The 25,359-nt window shown below is 35.2% G+C and overlaps 1 protein-coding gene across 4 annotated transcripts in view; it reads right to left on the bottom strand.

The window, feature by feature from the left end:
* Nucleotides 1-25,359, bottom strand: part of NECTIN3 (nectin cell adhesion molecule 3) — a 128,649-nt gene that overhangs the window by 81,187 nt on the left and 22,103 nt on the right. For all 4 annotated transcript variants that reach the window (XR_006207081.1, XM_042954935.1, XM_042954932.1 and 1 more), the window contains one exon: nt 6,416-6,757. Coding sequence is in view for 3 of the 4 variants with exons in the window: in XM_042954935.1 (XP_042810869.1) it covers nt 6,416-6,757 (342 nt within the window). In the remaining variant the exon portion in view is untranslated. The remainder of the gene's footprint in view (nt 1-6,415; nt 6,758-25,359) is intronic.

The following is a 25,359-nucleotide window of genomic DNA, read 5'->3' as shown; positions in this document are numbered from 1 at the left end:
AATAGCACCTCCCAAGTTCCTCAACATGCCTCTTCCTGACCTTGACACCTACCGGCCCAAGTATGAATCCATTATTGGAAATATATTTTTGCTTACTTTTCATGATAGGTCTACAAGCAACACATGCAAACCTAAAAACAGTTGCATTTTACCTATTTCTGAACTTTACACAAATAGTATTGGACTATATGCATTTTTGTAACAGTTTTTCTTTGACTCAACTTTGTGTTCCTGAGATTAATTTATTTGAGAACAATTAGCCTTAGTTTATTATTTTGGAATTCATTTTTTTAACTTTTAATTTTTAGATCATTTAAATTTACATGCAATTGTATAAATTATTAATTTTAACTGCTGTACGATTTACCATTGGACATTGGCGCAGTTTCCTGTTTGGAGTAAACAATTTTATAAGAAACATTCTCATTCATGTACCTTGGCATATTTGTGCAGATGCCTCTCTAGTCTGTCCCTTATAGCGGAATTAGTACTATTTTTATTTTCAATTTTACCAGATAATGCCAAAAAAGCTTTTTAAGGTACCAAATTACTCCCAATATTAGAGCTCCTCTTGGTCCAAAGACTCACCACAAGTTGATACTGTCTGACTTCCCAATGTTTGTGAATCTTGTATGTATATAATCATATTATCATCGAGACTGTATTTTTAATTTCTTACATTATGAATGAGGTTAAGGATCTTTTCATGTTATAGGCCATTTGGAATTTCTTCTGCAAAATGCCTATTAAAACCAATTGCTTTTACTTACTGATTTGGGAAAAGAGCCCTTTTTTGATGATATATGCTAAAAAAAATACCCTTTACTGGTTTAGGATCTTTTTGCTCTACGATGTGTTTTGGTAAGCAGAAATTTTTAATTCAAATGTACCAAAATTTATCAGTTTTCAGTTACCTTTTATGGTTAACTGCTTTTATATGCTAAAAATTACTTCTCTACTTCTAGGCAAATTATTATGTATTTTTTCAAATAATTTCTTCTCTGCAGAAATTTTATAGACTGACTTATCTCTTCAAATGTTAAGTGATGCTGTTTGATAGTCTGTGTCTGATAACTCCAACATCTTGTATCTTTGCAGGTCTGTTTCTATTGTCTGATTTGTGCTGGCTGCTGCTTGTGGGGTCTTCTTTACTTGTATGCCTGCCTACTCAAGGAAACTATATGCCTGTGTCTGAATAATTAAGAGAGAAATAATCTGGGGTCTAAAATAAGGTAGTTTTCTTCCAGACCAGAAAAGATTGGACTTTTCTTCTACCAATCTCCTGAAATCTCTAAGCAGTCTAGGATCTCCTGAACTTATTAAGATCAGACCATTCAGGGGCGCCTGGGTGGCGACCAGTTGAGTGTGGGTTCAAGCCCTGTGTCAGGCTCCATGTTGACAGCTTGGATTCTGTGTGTGTGTGTGTCTCTCTCTCCCTGCCCTTTCCCCGCTTGCGTGCTCTCTCTTTCAAAAATAAAAACATTAAAAAAAAATTTTTTTTTTAAATCAGACCACTCAGGTAATCATAAACCTAGAAGTCTGTAAGAAGGCTGGTTTACTTCTAGTTTACTACTATTCTGAAAAATGTAAGCTTTGGATACCAAGTGAATAAAAGAAGGGTTACTAGACATCCCATCTTGAGCAAAACTACACTTAGAAGTTTGTCTCTGTTTTCTCAAGGCTCTCAAAATCTCAAAATCTCAGGTGTTTCTTCTGAATTCTCAAAAGCCCTCAGGTGGAATGCAGCTTTCAGTACTAGGCTTATTTCTGTTTTTACCTTCTCCTAGATTTTGGTCTAGTTAGATTTCTCACTATATTCTTACCTCTTTGAAGCTTTCAGTGGTATTTTATACTGCATCCCTCCTATGGGAGAGTTGGTCTGAATAACTTATGCCATCATTAATAGAAGCTTTTATCTTTGAGGAGCTTTAAAAAATTATTTTAAAGTCAATTTTAAACTGCTATTTTTGTCTCCTATGAAGGGAATAAATCTCCTAGTTGTAGATTGTATTGGCTTTCTGAAGTTACTTTTCTCATATACCTCAATATTTTAGTTAACTTCTCTGTACCCTTCCCTGTCCAGCACTTTTGCTGTTGCTTCCTCTTAAGATTCTACCAATGCCCTTCTGTACTCTGAATGGGGAGAATATGAAGTTTTCCCAGCCCTGTGTGAACACCAGAATTGTTGGTTAGATCTACTGCTTTCTGCTGGTTCTTTCCTCTACCTCAAAAGTTTCCTCTCACACATACACAGATCAGTACTAAACCAAAAAAACTTGAGAGTGCCCTTCTGTAGATCTCTGAAGCACGCACACTCTCTCTCTCTCTGATGCTCTCTGCTTTCCAGTATTCTCCTCCACAAATTCTAATCACCTGTCCTCCCTGAATTCCAATGTCTCTTTTACTCTCCCTGAAACCATCATACTTTGCTTCAAATCCTTGTCAATGAGCTGTAGCCTGGAAACTGCCTAAAGAGGAAGCTAGAACATTGTAGGGACTCGCTTTGTTTTCCTTCTTTCAGGGATCATAATCCTACACTGCCTATTGTCCAATGACTAAGAACTTTCTTATTTGCCTGGTTTCTTGTTCTTAGAGAGAGGGTAAATCCAGTCCCTGTCATTCCATCATGCACAGCAATGGAATTTTTTTTACTGCAAAAGCAGTATTTCTAAAAATTGGAAAAACGGGAAAATTATCCACAACTACAATATCCTAATGCAGTCATTTTCACCTTCTTCCACTTCTCTTTATTTCTTTTTCTAGTTTCTATCTGGATATATATTTTTTTGCTTCCCCCCCCCCCCCCCCAAGCAGCAACACTTTTCTTAACCATAATTCCAACAACTATGTAATATCCCATCAAGACAAGTAATCAACTAGGTACATAGTAATCAACTATGGGACACTTGTTAAATTTTCCCAAAGGTTTTTTGTTATATCACATTCCCTTAATTTGGGTTCTATTACTACCACTGCACTGAGACTCTAAGGTCACCACGTAAACTACAGGCTCAATATTTTTGTATGCCTATTTTCTTTGACTAACTTCACAGAATTTGATATTTTGATGCAGTTCTTCACATTCATTTCCCAAAGAACTAAGTACTAATGCCTTAAAGTATCTGCTGTAAGTAATGAATTACTTTCTGGGCTATGCATTTAGAATGATACTAGCTATGCACCATCCTTAGGAAAACTGAAAAAAAATGGCTATTCAAATCATGTCTGTAGGGCTTAATTCTCCCTGTGGTAAAAGCTGCTAGAGAAATCTTAAAAATTTTATCTTGTCATCATGTAAGTAGTATTACTTTGCCTGAGTTTTTCTCAAAGCTCTCTTTATTTGTTTCTTCTAACCTCTGCCTTAATAAATACTGGGTCCTGGGGGCCTTCAGTTACTTTTTGCATCTGCCTTAATTAAAAACTTTTATCTGATATACACTATTATCCAGATGATCTCTAATTCAATTTTGATACAGGGCTTGACTCCACAGTTTCTAACTACCAACTAGTATTTTTTGCCTATATATCCTCAAACTCAATAAAACAAATGCTGAACTCATTATCTTAGCCTCCCAACCTCAACACCTGGTTTTCATTCAGACACGCCCACTGGAGTTAATAGTAACATAACTTATTCAATCACCAGGGTTCAAAACCTGTTATGCTCAAAGCTCCCTTGTTTCTTATATCCAATCAGTTAGAAAGTCCTGACAGTTATTCCTATATAATAGCTTCCTTCTTTCCTCAAGTGGCAGAAATTAGAAAATTAATTTCAAGTCTTCATGTCCTCATGGCTGAAGGATTATGATTTTGGGACTTCTTCATTTCAATCCATCAAAAACACCAGACCGATCTTCATAAATCACAATTTTCACCACATTACTCCCTAAATCAAGTCTACTATGAATTAAGTATCCCTATAAGCACAGTGAAAGCTGTGCTTCTCAAACTTTACTCTGCATATGAATCATTTAGCTATTCTGCTAAAATGTAGACTTACCATTCATTAAGTCTGGGAGGGGCCTGAAATTCTGTATTTCTAACAAACTCCCAAGTGATACCAATGCTGCTGGTTCAGGAACCATACTTTACACAACAAGAGTCTGAGAGTAGAAAAAGGGAGGCAAGCACAGTACCTTACACTAACTTGGCATTTCCAGTAATACAAAGCTCAAATTGCCCATCCTAACCTTCAAGTTACTTTAATGCAGTCCTACTCAACTCTCTAGCCTTTAATTCTTGTGCTTTATATAAATCCTATAAGCAATCAACAAATTATTCAGTGGTTCCACTAATGAGGGTTCTCAACAGTTAAGTGATCTCTCCTCTCTTCTCCTCTCCCAGAGGACACCCGGCAATGTCTAGAGACATTCTCAGTTGTCATAACTGAAGGACTGCTACTAGCCATCTGGTGCGCAGAGGTCATGGATGCTGCCAAACAGTCTACAATGGACAGGACAGCTCACTACAACAAAGAATTTCAGCCCAAAATGTCACCAATCCTGACACTAAAAAACTCTGCCCAAATGTGTATTGTTTTCTGCCTCCCTACACTGGCTCACTTGTTCTCCCTACACTTATTTCCCTTCTTCTTACCCAAAACCTACCCAAAATTCAAAGCTGACTCAACTATTTTTTTTTCTACACCACCTCTGTAGACTAAAAAGCTCACCAATCCATCCCTATCCTCTACTTAAATAACATTTAAAAGGGCATGACTGCTATATACTAGGAACCCTTGTAGGCTTTAGATAAAGTTAAATTTTAAAGTACATAGCTACAGTCCACCATGTGTTTCTAATGGAGAAAACACACAGTAAGCAGTGTGGAAACTACTGCAATAGACAAGCTCAAGATACAATGGCAAAAGAGCCAAAAACGAAAAACATCAAATTGCAAGGGGTTATATATTTCAACAATGGCTTCTAAAAGGATGTGGTCTGACGAATAGCAGTTAAATAGAAGAACGTAGGAGGAGAGAGACAGGAAGAAAAAGGCAATCCAACCAGAAAGAAAAACACATGTAAAACATAAACAGGTATTACCAGAACTGCAAATAGTTTATCATGATTATTAAATTTGGGTTGTAGGAAAAGTGAAGAAAGGGATGGAACAGAAGAAGCTAGAGATATAGGCATGGGTAAAATCGTGACTAGTCTTGTCCTATAAACAGTCTTGAGTTTTAAACCACTGAATATTGTATTAATTCAGGGGAAATTACTAAAATTTAGAGCAAAAAAAAGTTTATTCGCATGAGCTCCCTCCTCCACACATAAACGATTACTTTCTAGATACTGAACTTTTGTTGGGACCTTTTTTACCCTGATGGCCTGCACTTGATTTTTCAGATATTTATGCCTTGCCTCCTAATCAAACATTCCTCAAAAGTATCAATTTCATTAATGTGAGTTACATATCCCCACAGCTGTTAGGTCAGTATTACAAACATATCAAGTCTTCAAGAAGTTAGTTTCATTTCTATTTTTAAATAGTATCTCTAAACATGAAAAAATATCTACCAAAGTTGGACAAAACCAGTTTCCTGCATTTCAGAGACCCTGAAATTATGCCTTTAAATACCAGGGGCTAGTTACTTTTTTTTGTCTCTGAAAGCTGGAACTAAGACCAACTAAGGAGTACAAAGAGTTTTTATGAGCATTTAACATCTGGAAGGAAAGTGAAGGAGGAAGGAGGAGGGGAGCTATCAGCAGGTGGGCAAACAGGTAGATGCAGAGAAAAAATCTCCTGTTAAAGGAGTACTATTCTGGGTGGAAATGGCTCAGGTTGCTATTACTCTTTAATCCTTATTCTGTTATTCCAAAAGTATAAACCAGTATTTCCAAACTAGTGTCCTTTCACTGTAAGTGGTTAATAAGCTCATTTTAAATTCCACCATAGATTCTAACAGTTATCAGAAAAAGGCAGAAGATTGTTCATTACAATCAACAGCCCAAGATTCCAACAGCTATGAAATCCACAGGAGCAGAAATAAAATTTGATTTCAGAAACAAACATGAGGTGTATCAATGAGCTCTAAGACAATGGACATTTAAATAAATGGAAAAGCTTATTTAAAGATGGTAATTTAAAGTTTGAAAATTTGAGAACACTGAAAATATCAAAAACACTCAACACTTAGTATCATACATAAAAAATAATCTTTCATGAAGAAAGGAAAATAGCTAAGAACCACACAGAATCACATAAATGGGTAGGGTAGATACAGACAAAATTTTGTTTAAATTGAGAGGCTAGAATTACAGGATTTTAAGACAGAACTTGAAAAATCATATTTGAATTATTTAGAAACTATATATATATATATATATATATTTTCAATCATTTTAAATTCTTGAAATATTTTTATTATAATCCTTGCCACTACCACCAAAATATGTAATTCAAGCATACCTACCTAATACAGTTACGGTTGTAGAGGACTGAGCATTTCCAAGCGGGAATGTAACAGCTTTGCATATGTACTTTCCAGAATCAGAGAATCCTATGTTATGTAGAGTAATTGTAGCATCATTAAGTGAATAGTTTTTAAACAAGACTCTTCCCTGATATTCTCCTTGAACAGAGAATCCATACTGAGGATGATGAACTGCAACAGTCTGTGAACTTTTGCCATGGATCTTCTCCCATGAAATTTGTGTTATAGTTTCATTTACTTCAATTAAACACTTCAATGAAACATTCTTTCCCCATACTGCTGTGACATGTGGCTCCACAATAATTGGCCCAGCTAAGGCACCTATGGGGGAAAAAAATAGTTCTTAAAATGGAAATAAGTTATACTACCATCTGATCATTCTCCTCCCACCTCCTTCCTGTTTCCCTCTGTCTCTCCCACTTCCCCTTCTACAGGTGCTCACATGCCCATGAGCACGTGCACGCGCGCACACGTGTTTATGAATAAATAACAGGAAAGACTCAAAAGAGGTAGATGTTTTCAGGGCTGAATGTTAAATCCAAAGAGTGACTCTCAAATAAATCAAATACCCGCCAGTATGGCTGTAGTGGAAGGAAAAAGTGCTAGATTGGGCCAAGAATAAGTTTGGAAGATCAGTTCCCAGGCAAGCCTTCGGATGAGATCCCAGCCCTATTTGTTAGTTAGCAATAGATAACTACTACATGCAGGATCTGTTGAACCAAATATAATACCAAAGTGTCTTCCTCTAGAGGGTCCCTCTATCAAAAATATCTATAAAAAACTTAAGATAAACTAACTACCAGAAAACATTCGTTAAAACAACATTTATATAAATATGAAATCAATTTTTTCCATTTCATGAATGAAGAAAAAAAATTCCACAAGCAAAAGTTAAAAAAAAAAACACATCAAACTTTTCCCCTATAATGCTGATTTCCTTCCTGAAAGCAATGAACCAAATCTAAATTATTTTAAGAGAAATAAGACTAATATTTATGAAAACGAAACTCAAGCAAGATGCTGCTCGTTGACAAGTATATTTGAACATATATACAAGCCCTTGGAGAGCTTATAACTCACATGTCTCCTGACAAAATAAATATTCAAATTCAGAAGTAAACCAATGTAAACACTCAAACATGGAAACTGGATAAACAATATATTATATAAATAGTATCTTTAAAATGTAGCTATGTCCAATTAATATTTTTAAATGAATCTAAAAATGTAGAGGGTATCACCTAAAATATAACCACAAAAAATGTGTTTTAAACATGTTCAAACAGTTCTAAACAACAACAAAAACTTTACACAATATTATTTCCATGAGCCCTTTAAGGGAGGAAAAAAAAACCCATAAATAAATAAGTAAAATATAAGTAAAGAGACAGGCAAGCTGTATCATCCAAACCTAAATGAATAAAAACAAATAATAAAGAAACAAGAGAGCAAACTGTGTCATCCAAGAGATGACTGAAGGTATTAAAAAAAAGGACTGACATTTCTCAGTGACTATACGTAACAGCTATAGAAGAAAAAGGTTTTATTTAACCACTGCCCCCAAAAAGTATCAAGTCTCCCAAATTTATTGTGCTCTATCATGCTTTCAAGTATAGATAATTTCTAAGCTTTTAAAATTAAGCCAAGACATATAAAGTATTATAATGTATTTCAGCAAGCTATCATTAGCCTAGTACTAAACCAGAAAATATATAAATAAAAGAGCAATTTATGAATATTAAAAATTTCACATAATATTATGAAATAATACCATCTTTCTATTAAAAAAAAAAGACACAATGACCAAGTAGGATATTCCAAGAATGTAAGGATATTTTTAAACTATTTACAACACTGAAAGCTCACATTGACTTTCTCATTTGATGCTGAAAAGGCATTCGATAAAATTTAACGTTCATTATCTAATTAAAAAAAGAATCTAACAACCAAGAAAAGGATTAATAATAAAATGGATTTTTCTTAAATCAGTGGCCATCATTACACTAAAATAGAAGAAGGCCTGCTACTAAAAAAAGATGAAGACAAAATGGCACAGTATCATTACCACTATTCATTGGAAATCCCAGTGCAATGAGGTAAAAAAAAAAAAAGAAGAAGAAGAAGAAGAAGGCCAAATAAAGGGCTAGTAGAATCATATGGGTGCATATAAACACGCAAAATGTATAAAAATTATACAACATGGTATAAGAGGTGATAACCATTACAAATTTATTGTAGAAAATGACAATATTTGCAAACATTAACATTCCAAACACCCATGAATAAAGGTATAAAGAACCTATAAATCTGAGCAAATGATATGAATAAATGTAAGATATGTCATCTTCCTATAGGAAAACAATACTACTTGGACATCCTATCTCCCCATACTAACAAACAAATTCAATGCAATTAGTGAAAACTAATAAAAATTCTTGAAACTGGACTAGGGAACAGCTAAGAAGTATTTCAAAAACAACGGCCCAGTAGGAGGGAGGAGAAATACTAAAATAAAATAATAAAAATACTAAATAAACACTAGATAAAAATACTAAAGTAAAAATAAAAAATACTATTAGTATCTGAAAATAATTTAAAGTACACAAATGCATATACATACATATACTGAATATATATATATATACACACATATATACATATATACAACTTAAAATACAGAAACTGTATATATATACATACATACACACACACACACACACACATATATATATATAACGGTATTGGTATATAACCAAGTATTTTCTATGAGTAGATAAAGAATGAGTCAAGATGCTAATAAGAGCTAATTACTAGGAAACAGAACCCTGCTTCACACTAAACACAAACACACATGCACGTGCCACCACACACACACACACACACACACACACACACACACACACACACACACGGACTGAGTATCTAAATGTAAGAAACAGCTACATATAACTTCATATATACTGACAATAACTGTATATTCTGGCACATAATGTTAGTTACTCTTAGGAAGTGGGATACTGAGGATTAAGGAAAGAACTATCAGTTTTTACTTTTTGTTCCTCTTTGATGTCAAAATCATGTATAATAAGCAATGCTCATAATAAAAGCAAATTAAAAATAAAAATAAACAGAATTATATCCTCCTGAGGTGAAAGTAAAGAAGAGATAGGGTAAGGGAAATGTTACAGACTGAGTATTTGCACTTTTCAAAGTTTTTATATTACAGTCCTAATCTCTAAAGTGATAATATCTGTAGATGGGGCCCTTGTGTGGTAATCAAGTTTATAGGAGGTCATGAAGGTATAGCTCCTATGGTGACATTAATGTCCTTATAAGAAAAAGAAGAGAGTTCTCTCTCTTTCCACCATGTGAGCACAAATCAAGAAGGTGGCTGTCTACATACAAGTCAGGAAAGAGTCCTCACCAAGAACGGAATCTGCACCTTGGTCTTGTACTTCTCAGCCTCCAAAACTGTGAAAAATAAGTATTTGCTGTTTAAGCCACCCAGTCCATAGTGTTTTCTTATAGCAATCTGACCTAAGACATCAAGTATCAGAACAACCTGGGAAGGACACTGCTAATCATATCTCCTTACAGCCTGTAAGAACTATGGCCTAATTGAGCCATCATTACTAAAGGGAGTATTTGGAGACAGGAAAAAGAAAAAATGAATCCACCGAATCAAAAACATATTTTCAATATTTAAGTATATTCTACAATATTTAAATAGGGAAAGCCACTCTCAGAATAAAAGAATGAAAAACCATCTAGAAAAAAGGATGATAGATTTGATCAGAAAAACTAACCCCCTAGGGAACAAAGAGCTTGGTACATTAAACAAAAAACAAAAAACAAACAAAAAAACCCACTACAAATGGCTATTTTAGTAAGTGCTTAATTTTTTTAAGTTTGTTTGTTTGTTTGTTTGTTTAGAGAACACCAGCAGGGAAGGGCAGAGAGAGCAAGGCAGGCAGAGGATCCAAAGCAGATTCCGTGCTAACAGCAAAGAGCCTGTTGTGGGGCTTGAACTCACGAACCGTGAGATCATGACCTGAGCTGAAGTCGTCAGATGCTTAACCAACTGAGCCACCCAGGAGCCCACAGTAAGTGTTTAATTTTACTCTAAGTATTAATATAACTACCAGGTTTTTATTTTTCACCTTTTGTTTTAATATCTAGGAGAAAATGACCAATTCTTACTTTCCAATTTTTCTGCAAAATTTTTCTGAGTAGTTTTTGCTTGCTATAAAAAAGTAAACTTTGGCACAGTTTTCTGTTGCTTCAACTCTTAAACCTCTGAGCAAGGCTTTATATTACCCTGTAAGTATTGGTAATTTGGCTCTCCCCTAGATTTCACAAGCTTCTAATGATGTATCTCCTTTTTTGTGTTTGAGTTAGCCAGAGTTAGTTTCTATTGCCTGCAAAAAAGTATCTAATATATTTCCAATCCTAGACTAAACCCAAAAGTTAAAAACCACTTCTAAGTAAGATCTTCCTCCACAGAATCTTAAAACTGTAGAGAAACAGATTCTCCACTATGGTTCTTATACCAAAGTCACTGAATGCCTCACTTCTCAAGGTCTCCCAAACATTAAACCTCCCTCCTCCCCCACTTTCCCACATGAAGTGGAGTTTGACAAGAAAGCAGAGGTGTGTCCTAGAGATATACAAATGTTGATTTCTAAAGACCTAAATTATTTGAAGTTTTTTAATAAAGTTCTTTATTAAGAGTGATGTAAGTCTGGAATATAAAGAGGCTAAGGAACAGCAAAGAATTGAACCTTTCATATCTGGCAAGACCCTGCCTGACACTGTCGTACGGTGTTCCTGATTACTGCACACTCTAGAGGCCAAAGAAAAACAAAATACCATTTGTAGCATTGACTAATTAATTAAATTGGATTTATTGATCTTTCAGAGAGAAAAAGAGAGAAATCGGTGTTTTCCTCCTACTTGTAGCTCCCATGAAAACACTAGAACCATGAAAATAAAACTGGATTTTTCATGTATATTTGAATAGTCAGTCAAGATTTAGAGTGTAATGAGGATACAAATCATTTGGAAATATTTTTTAAAAAGTCTGTGACAGAAAAAGAAAATATGATTCATGTCCTATAACTTCTATGGGTTATTTAAAAGCAAAAAGTGACTTGATGTTCATATTAGAGATCATATTAAAGTATCTGAAACAGAAATATAAAGTGACCACAGTTCACTTTCCTACCTCTCCCACTCCCAACAATGAACCAAAAAGTAATAGAAGTTATCACAAATCTATCTTTAATACTACCTTTAAAAAATGTTTTTAATTAAGTTTTTATTTTGAGAGAGAGAAAGAGAGAGAACAAGTGGGGGACGAACAGAGAGAGAGACAGAGAGAGAAAGAAAGAGAGAATCCCTCTGTCAGTGCAGTCTGCAGGGCTCAAACTCATGAACCAGAGATCATGACCTAAGCAGAAATCCAGTCAGATGCCTAACTGAGCCACCCAGATGCCCCAATACTACCTTTTTTAATACTGTGATACTATTTTTTGTTATCACATCTCATTTCTCAACCTATGGAAATGGCAGGTATCTTGTCCATTTTAGGTCCCAGGATCTTCTAAATGTTACTTATCATCTACAAAATAGGTATATGCAAATATTCTCTAAATCAATTGTTTATTATACTCTATGTTCAACTACAAACAATACTTCCAAAAAGGTATGGATCCTTTCAGACTCCTCAGAATTTAGAATAATTTTTTTAAAGCAACAACTGAAGTACACATTTTTAAGAAACTAACAGAGGTATTCTCAACAATTTCAGCATACTTAAAGTTTAGATGAATCAGATTTATCACTACTACATTCAATAATTAATCTGAATTGTTTTAAAGTAATAAATGTTTAAGCCACATCAGCCTTGAAAATGTAACAAAAAATTCTTTTCTATAAAATACCCAAACAACACTCAAAACAGTAATAAGCATAGAAAAATGAAGTTAATTAAATAATAGAATGTAAAATCTATGAATAACTGCAAATTCTAATACTATTAGAATATGAAAGAATCTCTAGCTTCGTGTCATGTTTTAACTAGAAAGAGTAACTCTGGGATCACGGGAGGTCCTATATCCTAAGGACAAACCAGATGAGAAAACCCAGGACATGTATTTATCAGTATGAATTAGGTATGTACTTTTGTGCCAGGCACTGTTCTAAGTACTGGAAATAGTAGTGAAGAGATGTCCCTGTCTTCATGAAGTTTAAATTCTAATTGGAGAAAAAGAATTAAAATAAGATATCAGATAATAAGAACCAAGGAGGAAAATAAAGGAAAGTAACAGCGATTACTTTAGGGTACCATCATTGCCTTTTCTTGATGCAGGAGAGAAGATGGGGTTTGAATCAGGATAATCAAAGTGGTAGTGTTAAGCAGAGTTAAGCACAATTCTGGATATACTGTATTGTGAAAGAAAAACAAACAGGATTCCTGGTGGAAAAAAACACTGGGCCTAAGAGAAATAGAAAGGCCAAAAGTAGTCTATAGTTATGGCCTGAGCAAGTGAAATGATAGAGCTGACATTTACCAAAATGAGATTAGCAAGTGTAGCATTTTTAAGGGTCTGAGGTAGAGAGGAGTTCAGAACTGCAGTTTTGGACTTGCCTATTTCACCCATGGTGCATTCAAACACTTAAACGTTTGGAAGTTGAGTAGAATTCAAAAAAGAAGATGACAGAGTGTAGTCAGGGAAGAAGAAAAAGCACCTCGAAGAATCTTGCACCATAAGTAAACCAAGTACCTAGAAAAGGGAGAGTGATCAATTATTCCAAATACTACCAGTCAGCCAAACAAGAAGGACTAGTAAGTAACCAATGAATTTAGCAACTGTCTTAGTGAGTGGGGAGGATAAAAGCCTGACTGGTATAGATTTATAAGAGCATAGAGACTTCTGCCTATAACCAAGGAAAAGTAAGAAGATTTACCCTCTTGCTTGAAACAACCATTTCAAGACAATGATCAACAGGCAACAAAGAATATTGATCCTGAGAGACAGTAAACATACAAGGTAAGCCCAATAACTGGTCTCGTTTTACCACCTGGAGTGAATCTCAAGGCCTCAATGCCTTGAGAGAATCTAACAACCAATCTCCCTGAGTTCTATCCAACACTGTACAATCAAGGAAGAAAAAGAAACAAAAGGCATCTAGATTAGAAAAGAATAAAATAAAAATGTATTTGGAGAAAACAATCATCTGTGTGGAAAATTTGATAGATTCTCTACAAGAAAGCTACTATAACAAGGGCATTAAGCAGGGACAGTAGTCCTTACATAGCACTTAATATCAATATACAAAAATCCATTTTATTTCCATGTATTAGCATTGAAAAAATTGGGCATGGGGTGGGGAGGGATTTAAAACACTGCTGTTTAAAATAACATCAAGAAAAAACAAGAAATGGGGATAAATCTGACAGAAGTTATGAAAAACCCACAGTTAAAACTACAGAATTTGCTAAGAGAAATTAAAGACCTAAATAAATGGAAAGATAAACTTTTCTCACAGAAGACTTAATATTCTTATAACATTAATTCTTTCTAAATTGAGCTACAGATTAAACACAATCCCAATCAAAATACAATCAGATTTTTTTAAACTTGACAAGTTCTTTTTCTCAAAATTCACATGGACATGCAAATGTAATTTTTGTACTTTAGACTGGCAAATATTTCTTAGGTATGTTACCAAAAGCACAATTAGTGAGTTTCATCAAAAATTTTCTACTCTTCAAAATATACTCTTAAGACAAGCCACTTAATGCGGAAAAAAACTTTGCAAAACATATTTGATAAAGGATTTATATCTGACAAAGAACCTGAATTCAAAACACTTATAAAGACCTCTGAAAACTTCATAAAAAGAAAACAAGCCAATTTAAAAAATGAGGCAAAGATCTGAAGAGACACATCACCGAACAGCATATGAATAAGTACTCAACATCATTAGGGACATGCAAGTTAAGACCACAGTAAGATACCACTACCCATCCATTAGAGTGGCAAAAATTAAAAAGACTGAGAATGTGGAAGAAGTGGAACCCTCCCTCATTGCTGGTTGAACTGCAAAATGGTACAACCACACTGCAAGACACCAGCAGTTTCTTAAAGTTCAACAGACAAGCACCATATCATCCACCCATTTCACTCCTATGTCTATACTCACTAGATAAAAAACTGTGTCTGTACATAGACTTGTACACAAATGTTCACAGCAACTTTATTCATAAGAGCCAAAAACTGGAACCAACCCAAATGTCCACCAACAAGAGAATGAATAAACAAATTGTGGTATAGTCATATGCATATATGTATATATTAATAGATATGTATGTACTAACACATATGTATATACTAATACATATGTATTAGTATACACATACTATTCAGCAATAAAAAGAAATACCCACAACTAGGAAGAGAAGGGATCGTCCTCAACTTGATAAAGAATAATTATTTTTAAAAACCCTACAGCTAGGGGCGCCTGAGTGGCTCAGTCGGTTAAGCATGTGACTTCGGCTCAGGTCATAATCTCACAGTCCATGAGTTCGAGCCCCGCATCGGGCTCTGTGCTGACAGCTCAGAGCCTGGAGCCTGCTTCGGATTCTGTGTCTCCCTTTCTCTAACCCTCCCCTATTCATGCTCTATCTCTCTCTGTCTCAAAAATAAACATTAAAAAAAGTTAAAGAAAATAAAAAATAAAAATAAAAACCCTACAGCTAATATCATACTTACGTTGAGAAACTAAAAGCTTTCCCAATAAGATCAGGAACAAGGCAAGGATGCCTCTCTGTTGTACCTTTACAACATTATACTAGAAATTCCAGCTAATGTAAGAAGAAAAGGAAATAAAACGTATCCTGATTGGGAAAGAAGAAATAAAACTTTGTTCACAGATATGATTTTGTACTGTAGAAAATCAGAACTGACCAAAAACTCTTCAAGCTAGTAAGTGGTTACAGCAAAGGTGCAGGATACAATCACTTTCCTATATGCCAGCAATGAAAAGTAAAATTTCACATTAAAAACACAGTATCATTTACATTAGCACCCCAAAAATGAAACATTTGGGTATAAATGTTAACAAAATATGTACAAGATCCATGTGAGGAAAATTGCAAAACTAATCAAGGGTATCAAAGAAGAACTACTAAACGTAAACATATTCCATGTTAATGGGTAGGAAGACTCAATATTGTCAAGATGTCAGTTCTTCCCAACATTACCTATAGATTCAACATAATCCCAGGCAAAATCCCAGCAAGTTACTTTGTAGATATTAAACTGATCCTAACACTATATGGAGAAACAAAAGACCCAGAATAGCCAACAAAATATCGAAAAAGAAGAACAAAGTCACAGGACGAACACCACATGACTTCAAGACTTAGTATAAAACTACACTAACCGAGACAGTGTGGCACTGGTGAAAGAATAGACAAATAGATCAACAGAACAGAGACCCCAGAAATAAATTCATACGACTCTAATCAATAGATTCTGACAAATGAGCAAAGGCAATATACCAGAGCAAAGAAAATTATTTTCAACAAATGGTATTGGAACACCTGGACATCCACATGCAAAAATAAGAATCTAGACCAACTTTATACACTTCACAAAAATTAACTCAAAATGGATCACAAACCTAAATGTAAAATGCAAAACTATAAAATTTCTAGAAGATAACACAGGAAAAAACCTAGATTATGTTGGGGATGGTGATGACTTTTCAGACACAACACCAAAGACATGATCCAAGAAAGATAATGGAGACAAGCTAGACATGATCAAAGTTAAAATTTCTGCTCTGCAAAAGACACTATCAAGAGAATGAGAAGACAAGCCACAGACTGGAAGAAAGTGTTGGTAAAAGACATTTATACTAAGGGGCCAATATCCAAAACACCCAAAGAACGTTTAAAACTCAATAATAAGAAAAAAAACAACCCAACTGAAAAATGGGAAAAAGACCTTAACAGACATCTTACCAAAGAAGATATACAGATGGCAAAAAAGCATATGAAAAGATGCTCAATATCATGTCATTAAAGAACTGCAAATTAAAACAATTAGATACCATTACACACCTATTAGAATGGCTAAACTCCAAACACTGGCAATACCAAATGCTCACAAGGATATGGAGCAACAGGAACTACCATTCCTTACTGGTGGAAATGAAAACTGATACAGCCACTATGGAAGACAGTTTGGCAGTTTCTTACAAAACTAGATACACTCTTACATTACAAACCATCAATTGTGTTCCATTGTATTTACCCAAACAAACAGAAAACTTACATCTACACAGAAATCTACACGTGGGTGTTTATGGCAGTTTTATTGAGAATTGCCAAAAACTTGTCAACACAACCACTGTGTCCTTCAGTAGGTGAATGAATCAACTGTGGTACAAACAATGGAGTATCATTCAGTGCTAAAGAGAAATGAGGTATAAGCCATGAAAAGACATGGAGGAACCTTAAATGTATTATTGTCAGGTTAAAAAAGCCAATCTGTAAAAGCTACATACTGAATAATTACAATTATATGATATTTTGGAAAAGGCTAAATTATGGAGACAGTAAAAAGATTAGTGGTTGCCAAGGGTTGGGAGAGGAGGGGGAAATGAACAGGTATAATATTGAGAATTTTAAGGGCAGTGAAACTAACTCTGCATAATACTATGATGGTGGATCCATGTCATACATTTGCCAAAACCCACGGAACGTACAATACTAAGAGTGAACCCTAATGAAAACTATGGCCTTTGGGTGATGATGATGCAGTGTCAATGTAGGTTCATCAACTGTAACAAATGTATCACTCTGGTAGAAGATGCTGGTAGGGACTACTGGGGGGAAAGGTGATGAGAGTACACATGGGAACTCTCTGTACAATCCACTCAATTTTGCTATGAACTAAAACTGCTCTAAAAAAGTGAAGTCCCGGGGTGCCTGGGTGGCTCAGTCGGTCAAGCGCCCAACTCTTGATTTCAGTTCAGGTCAGGTCATGATCTCATGGTGCATGGATTCGAGCCCCGCAACAGGCTCTGTGCTGACAGCGTGGAGGCTGCTTGGGATTCTGTGTCTCCCTCTCTCTCTGTTCTTCCCCCACACTCACTCATTCTCTCTCTTAAAAGTAAATAATACATTAAAAATAAATAAAGTCTATTAAAAATTTTATTTTTTAACGTTTATTCATTTTTGAGACAGAATGAGAGCGGGGGAGAGGCAGAGAGAGACAGGGAGAGAGACACAGAATCTGAAGCAGGATCCAGGCTCTGAGCTGTCAGCATAGAGCCTGACATAGGGCTCAAATTCACAAACCGTGAGATTATGACCTGGGCCAAAGTCAGACATTTAGCCAACTTAGCACCCAGGTGCCCCTATTAAAAAATTTTAAAAGGAATATTTATATAACCAAATACAATAAAAGGAAATAAACTGATAACATGCAAAACATGGATAAATTTCAAAACAACTATGCTGAAAGAAGATAGAAAAAATACATAAAGTATAATTCCATTTATATAAAACTCTAGAAAACGCAAACTACAGTGACAGAAAGCAGATAGGTGCTGGCTTAGGGGAAGGGGGACAGGAAGAGATGAGATGGATGATTTATAGATGACACAATATAACATTTCACTATCTTCACTGTAGTGACGATTCAACAGGCATACATCTTTGTTAAAACTTACCAAATTGTACACCTCAAGTAGGTGCAGCATATTATAGGTCACTTATACCCTATGAAGCTGTTTTATATAAAAATGAGAATAGAAGACAAACTGGAGAACATTTAGTATATAAAGAACTCTTGAGATGATTTTTACTATAAAGAGAGACAACAGCTCAAGAGAGATTATATATCAGGGAGAGTCTTTTTTAAATGGGAGCTATTATAGCATATATTTATGCTGACTGAAATGACTGAAAAACAAAATTTATGAGACAAAAGAGACCGGTTAAAGTGATATCTTTGAGGAAAAGGGACTGTGGGACAGGACTGAGGGATATCAGTAGGCATCCATCGTGCATCAGTTGTAGCTGCCAGAGTCTACCCTTACAGATTGGTAGGTATGGTAGTTAAAGTTCTTTTCTGACTTCTTACGTTTGTTCTTTAAAAAGAAAGGATTGCATGTGAGGATAAGAGATGATGTCTAGAGACTTAAGAAGATAGAAGTGTGAAAACAGCTATGGGAAAGAGCAGATGGAATGAAGCAAAAGTACTCCAAGTGTGACCCTTGAGAGTCTCCAAGTCTTTTCCAGGGAGTTAATACAATCAAAACTATGTTCACACTCATTCTATAATGTTATCTTTTTCATTCTGTTCTGCCATGAGTATACAATGGATATTCTAGAGGCTACATATGATATTCAGCAGGTTAAATGCAGAAGCAGGTATGAAAATCCAGTTGTTATTAAGATAGATGTTAAAGACATTTGCAAAATAACGAACTATACCACTCTTACCACTAATTTTTTACAGAAAATACTTACTTTTGGGGGTGGCTAAGGGGCTCAGTCAGTTAAAAGTCCAACTCTTGACTTCAGCTCAGGTGATGGTGTCAGCTCTGTGCTGACAGCGTGGAGCCTTTTGGGATTCTCTCACTCTTTCTCTCTCAAAATAAATAAATTTTAAAAATACTAATTTTTCATAAAAATATTTGTTGACATGTAGTGACTATTTTTTAAAGTTTTAAAATGTTTGTTTATTTTTGAGAGAGAGAAAGACACAGAATCCAAAGCAGGCTCCAGGCTCTGAGCTGTCAGCACAGAGCCCGACACAAAGCTTGTGTCACAAACCACAAGATCATGACCCGAGCCAGTCGGAGGCTTGAATGACTGAACCACCCAGGCATTCCTGTAATGACTATTTTTGAAGGAATTAAAGCATTTAAAAATTACTCAGTTTTAATATTTAACCAAGTAAGTATTGACAGATAAGATCCACACTAACAAAAGCTTGTGATAGTCGTCAATAATTTTTTAAGAGTATAAAAAAGAACCACTCATTAGGAAAATGTGGTAGTTCCAAGAACTACCTGCAGTTACTACCTTTGAATTATGATGACGTTAATCAGCATTCACTTGCCTGAGTAGAGGCATGGAATGGGCAAACTGTAAGATTTAACCCAGGTTGAGAGTTTTACCAGGCTAGCACAAATAAAAGATGAGCAAGGGTTTGATGGCAAAGAAGTGATTTCAATGATAGACTACAGACTGTCAGCTGGTCAAGAAGGGAAGAAAAAGAATAGAATGAAAGGATTATAGAAACCAATGTAGCTAAAGAATTACTGGAACTGAAGTACTAAATAAAGTTAGGTGGATAATGTTAGGCAGTGGGGAAGTCAATTTCTCTGACCTCAGTTTTCACATTTATGAAATGTCTCATCCCTTTACAGTTGTATAGTCCTAAAAATTGTCTGTTTTTACATACCATTTTATTGGACTTTTAATTTTATTGTTTCATTTGATCCCCACACTCCATCCCTCCCCCCTAAAAAGCATACTATGAGGTAAGATAGGTAATTTTTGTTTCCATATGACAAATCAAGAAGCAAAAGGGTTATTAAAAAAACTTAACCTGGGTCATACAAATAGTAAGAGACAGTGCCATCTGCCATAGCGGAATCAGGGAAAGCTCTGCAATAGGTAGAATTTAAGCTCTGCCTTGAAGACTTAAAGATTTTCATAGGCTGGGAAGACCAATGCAAGCTAATCAAAGATCCAGCATGAGGCCAAAATACAGAACGTAAGACTGGAGGGAAGGTTGAATTCAAAATGAGTAAAGGGCAGTAATCGGAAATGACACAGTAGAGAAATAGAACTAATAATGCTTTGGCACAATGTTTAACAATTCCTAGAATCACACCGTCCCAGCCACTACCCACAAGTGGCTATTTAAATTTAAATTAATTGAAATTAAATAAAAGTTTAAATTCTGGTTTTCATTTACACTAGCCATATTTCAAATGCTCAATTGCCATACATGGCTAGTAACTATGCTACTCAAGAGTACAGCTGAATAACATTTGTTTCATGGCAGAAAAGTCTTAGATAGTGCAGTTCCAGAATGGAAGTTTAATATAAGTTAACTTCTAACTAGTTAGATTACTGTAATAATGATTTACACATAATCAAACATAGGGAATAACAGGTGCAAGAGATAGCAAACTTCTACTCTACTATTTCTATATATTAACACTAAATATAAATTTTATCCCACTGTATCATATCATCTTATCTTCACATAGTAACTTCAGCCTTTACAAAATGCTGTAAAATGTTGTTTCCACCATCTATTCTCAATCACTACCTTTAAATTTCAAATAAAGAAAATATCTTGATTTAACCAATCAACATAAATACAGCTTCTCTTTAGTTTATGCTTAAAAGCACAAATTCCTTTGTATTTTGAGAACAGAAGCACAAAATCTTAGATCAGGAAGAAAACGTATAGGAATCTGATCTAATCTCATTTTTATAGAGACATTTGAGGTGATCTGCCCTTAAATAGCTAGTGGCAAAAGACAAACAAGAAGAAAGCTTCTGGCTTCAAAAAGTAATCCTGGCAACTCTACCATGCTGAGGCACATTATAAATAAATTTTAGTATCTATAAGGATATTAGTGAAGACATTCAAAAGCTCAGTGATTTTCAAATTAAAAGGTGGAGGGGCTGGGCCGGGCGCTGGAGTTTTAAGTCAGCACTACTCCGACCAGAAGTGGAGTAGTGGGAGAATGGATTTTCATAACAATTACTAAAAATTTGCTCTTTCAATCCCATTACAACCTGTGAAATTGTGGCAACTTTTAAAAACTAATGAAATTATGAGTTTTAATCCTAATAACATTTATTACCCCAAATACTATAGTAATTATCTTAGGTTTTACTGTTATTCGAGCAGTAAAATCTATAATCAATAACTAGCAATTTTCAAATGAAAGAATTGTTTAACCATACTAATGAATTTATTTCCGATCCTTTAATTTACTTTAAGCTTATTATAAGTGATACACAAAAAACAGAAGCCCTATGAATATGTACTCTCAGATTTTTTCACATTGTAAAAAAACAGGTGCTTCAAAGATAGTGATTATCAATTCTCATAAATGACAGCCTTCTATAATGACCCATGTAAAAATTTATACACATTCATATGACATGCATTAATAATCCAAAAATCTCAAAGTTACTGTTGTAAATAAAAGAGGCATCTCTAAACAAGTACATGGAGTTTATGGTTTAGTAGTACACTACTTCTGAGACCTAAGAATGAGACTTAAATTGTGAATGATAACAGGGTGGAATGAAAAAGCAAGAACTTTGGAGTCAGACTAACCTAGATTCAAGACAGGCATCTAAATTTTACCAGTGTGACCCTGGGTACTCAACCTGTTTTAACACCTATAAAATGGGACTATCATCACCTAATTAACAAGGTTTCAGTAATTTTTTTTAAAAAATTCAAACATGGGAGTGTGCACTAACCCCCAAAGGAAGAACGGCTAGAATTGTTTGAGGTCCAGTTAGAGCTAACACCTAATTCTATAGCAGCACCAATCTGCATGGTTATATGATTTTTTTTCTCTCCAAGCATCACTAGTAGCTGAAAGGTAAGAATAAAAAATCTCTAGAGCTGTACTTGAATTAGAGTTAAGATTTTACAAGGTGAAAGTTAGGTAAGGGAAAGAAAGGTAAGTGAAAAACACTGCAGCAAAGGATTAGATATTACAAGTCTAGGTTGAAAAAATGAGTGAGCTAATATGGACCAAAATACAGCAGGTATGGCACATAGTAAGAACTCAAGTATTTACTGAGTTTCATTCACTGAATACTAAGTTCTGGTACTATCATGTATAGCCTGAGATTTCCAAGAGCTGAGAATCTAGAAGAGAAAATAATGCTTCTAAGGCAATGGATGGTACGGGTAGAGTGACCATATAATTTGTTAGCCAAGCCAAAACACATTTTTTTGAGTGAAAAGGAAGTGAAGGAGCATTATTGATAATTACGTCAGAATAACAGTTGCCTAGACATTCTGAGACAAAATGGGATACATCCGCTTTTAAGAGTGCCCAAGTATGTTGACTTGGGAGAAGGAATGAGTAATGTTTGTACAGTGAAAAAACCCCTCTAAAAAGTAAAATTTTCAGGGCACCTGGGTGGCTCAGTTAGTTGAGCGTCAAATTCTTGATTTTGGCTCAGGTCATGAGCCCAGAGTCATGGGATCAAGTACCAAGATGGGCTACATCATTGAGTGTGGACCTGCTTAAGTTATTCTCATTCTCTCTCCCCCCACCCCCCCCCCCCCCATCTACCCCTCTCCCCAACTCTGCTCATGCTCTCTAAAATTAAAAAAAAAAAAAGACTGCTAAGTCTGAACTAGTGATTCTGATTTTATTTCTGTAAATTTGTATAGGAGTAATGGAATAAGCTGGATTTTAGGCAAGATAAGTTTTTCCAATCAGAGAAAAAAGCACTACAGAAAAGAGAACAACAGTAAAGAGATTCACAGAAACATAAAATGAAAGGAGAGTTTAGAGAAATCAGAAAAACCCAAGTATTGGTAATTTAGTAACAGAGATGAAGCCAGAAAGGCAAATTCTTAATTCAGTTTCTTTGTACATCCATTTTGTTCACTAACGCTTATTTAACACCTACCTCCATTGATCAGGCTTTATGCTGAGGAAGGACAAGGAGAAACATTCCTTACCCGTCAGGAGCTAAAAGCCAAATCAGGGAAAATATAAACAAGCAGGAGAAAAAAGAAGTAATATTGTAGAGTGAATATTTAGGAAGCCAAAAAATTGTGGGGGAAAAAAACCACAGATACAGAAAGAGCAATTAGGAGTGTAAAGCTGTGATTATGATCTTATTTGGAAAAAGGTACTTTGCAGATATAATTAAAAATCTCAGGATGAGAACATCCTGGATTATCCAAGTGGGCCCTAAATTCAATAACAAGAGTCCTTATAAGTAACAAACAACAAGGGAAAGACAGACTGTGGCAACGGCCATGTAAAAACGGAGGCAGAGTGAGTTATGCAGCCAAGGAATGTCTGTGGCCACCAGAAGCTAGGAGCAGCAAGGAAAAGAATCTGCCCTAGAGAGCTTTCTGGAGGCAATGTTGCACTGTGGACCTCTGGATTTTGGACTCAGGTACTCCAGAACTGCAAGAGAATACATTTGTTGTTTTAAGCCACCAAGTTTTTTAATAATTTGTTACAGTAGTCCTAGGAAACTAACAGGAGGTTACTGCAACTAAAGTAAGCATGAGACAATAAACGCCCAGAACCCCAGAACGAGAGTAGTGACCATACACATGGAAACAGAGATGTTTAGACTTACGGGGGGGGGGGGGGGGGGGGAGGAGTACAATAAGAATATTTCAAAGGACAGTGCTTAGAATTTCTATCAGAGCAGTTCACTTTTATACATATAAAACTGTTGAAAGGGAAAGAAAATGGAAAAAGGGGGCTGAGTATTCTCAAACTAGATGTCTACAGTCATTTTCAGCACTGTTTGCAATTTGGCCTTTCTTCTGCATTCTGGACAAAAGACGGACAACACTAGACCACCCCCCCAATTTATACTATAATCCTATCACCCTACTCTCTTCTATCCTAATTTCCATCAAAATAATCTCAGCTGCAAATACTCACTATCCTTTGAATCTCCAGTTAAGCTCTTTAATTTAGCATTCAATATAGCAAACAATCTCAAAAAAAAAAAAAAAAAAAAAGCAGGTTTTAGTTACTTTTTTCCACTGTCTCCAAGATGCAGATCTTTTCCATCTCTGAAATTGGCCTGTATATATGCAAACCTGGTTATTATTCCTATTAGCCTGATTGATGATACGCAACTCTATGACCTATGACCTTTAAGCAATAAGAAGTATATGTTCCACTAATTTCTTCTAGTAAGATCAGGATAGCACCAGAATAAAAACTTCTAGAATGGATATTAGAGGCTGGTAAGAAAAATCTCAGAGACAATGGTTTTGTGCAATAAAGAGTTAACACAGTGAGCCTAAACTGCTATCCATAAAAAGGCCTTCATGCAAGGATGACCTTTGGCTAGTGATGAGGAATCACTATTTGGGAAAGTTCCCACCTTAATTGATAATAGCGGCTCACTGTGCCTAAACTGTTTTGTACAAACAGTCGATGAACACCTACTTTCCTTCTAAGAATCTGAAATTTGGGTATATGCTAGGCAAGGAGTGCCAACATGATCAGTCTCCAATAAAAATTCTGTTCATGGAATCCTTAATGAGATTCCATGGTTGGAAACACTTCACCCATGTCATCACAAGTCATTCCTGTTTGACTCCAGTGGGAGAGAGCTCTGGAAGCTTATGCCCAGTTTTCCCCAGACTCTACCTCATGATCTTTGCTTATTGTGGGAGCTTTTACCTTAATAAATCATAGCCTTGAGTACAAATATAGGCTGGGTCCTAAGAGTCTTCTTAGAGAATTACTGAATCTAAGGGTGGTCTTGGAAACTATAATACATCTTTTTTTTTTTAATTTAAGTATAATTGACATATAATATTAGTTTCAGTTGTACAACATAGTCATTTGACAATTATATACTACAAAATGTTCATCACAGTGTTGTTACCAGCTGTAATCGTATAAAGTTATCATAACTATATTAACTATATTCCCTCTGTTATAAAGACATCTTTTAAGAAAGAAAGCATCAAAGAGCTCTTCCAAGCATTGAGGCAAAAAGCAATAAAAGAAGAAGGACCCTGAATACGAGGAAGTAGTAGGAATACCTTAACCATTTTTCCACTTATATTTTGCTTTTCATGGATGCACACAAGTTATGATGATTTTTAAAAATCCATGAATATAATATT

Source organism: Panthera leo, chromosome C2, assembly GCF_018350215.1.
Source record: "Panthera leo isolate Ple1 chromosome C2, P.leo_Ple1_pat1.1, whole genome shotgun sequence".
NCBI lineage: Eukaryota > Metazoa > Chordata > Mammalia > Carnivora > Felidae > Panthera > Panthera leo.
Note: the sequence above shows the minus strand (reverse complement) of the source record. Positions and strands in the feature narration are given on the sequence as shown.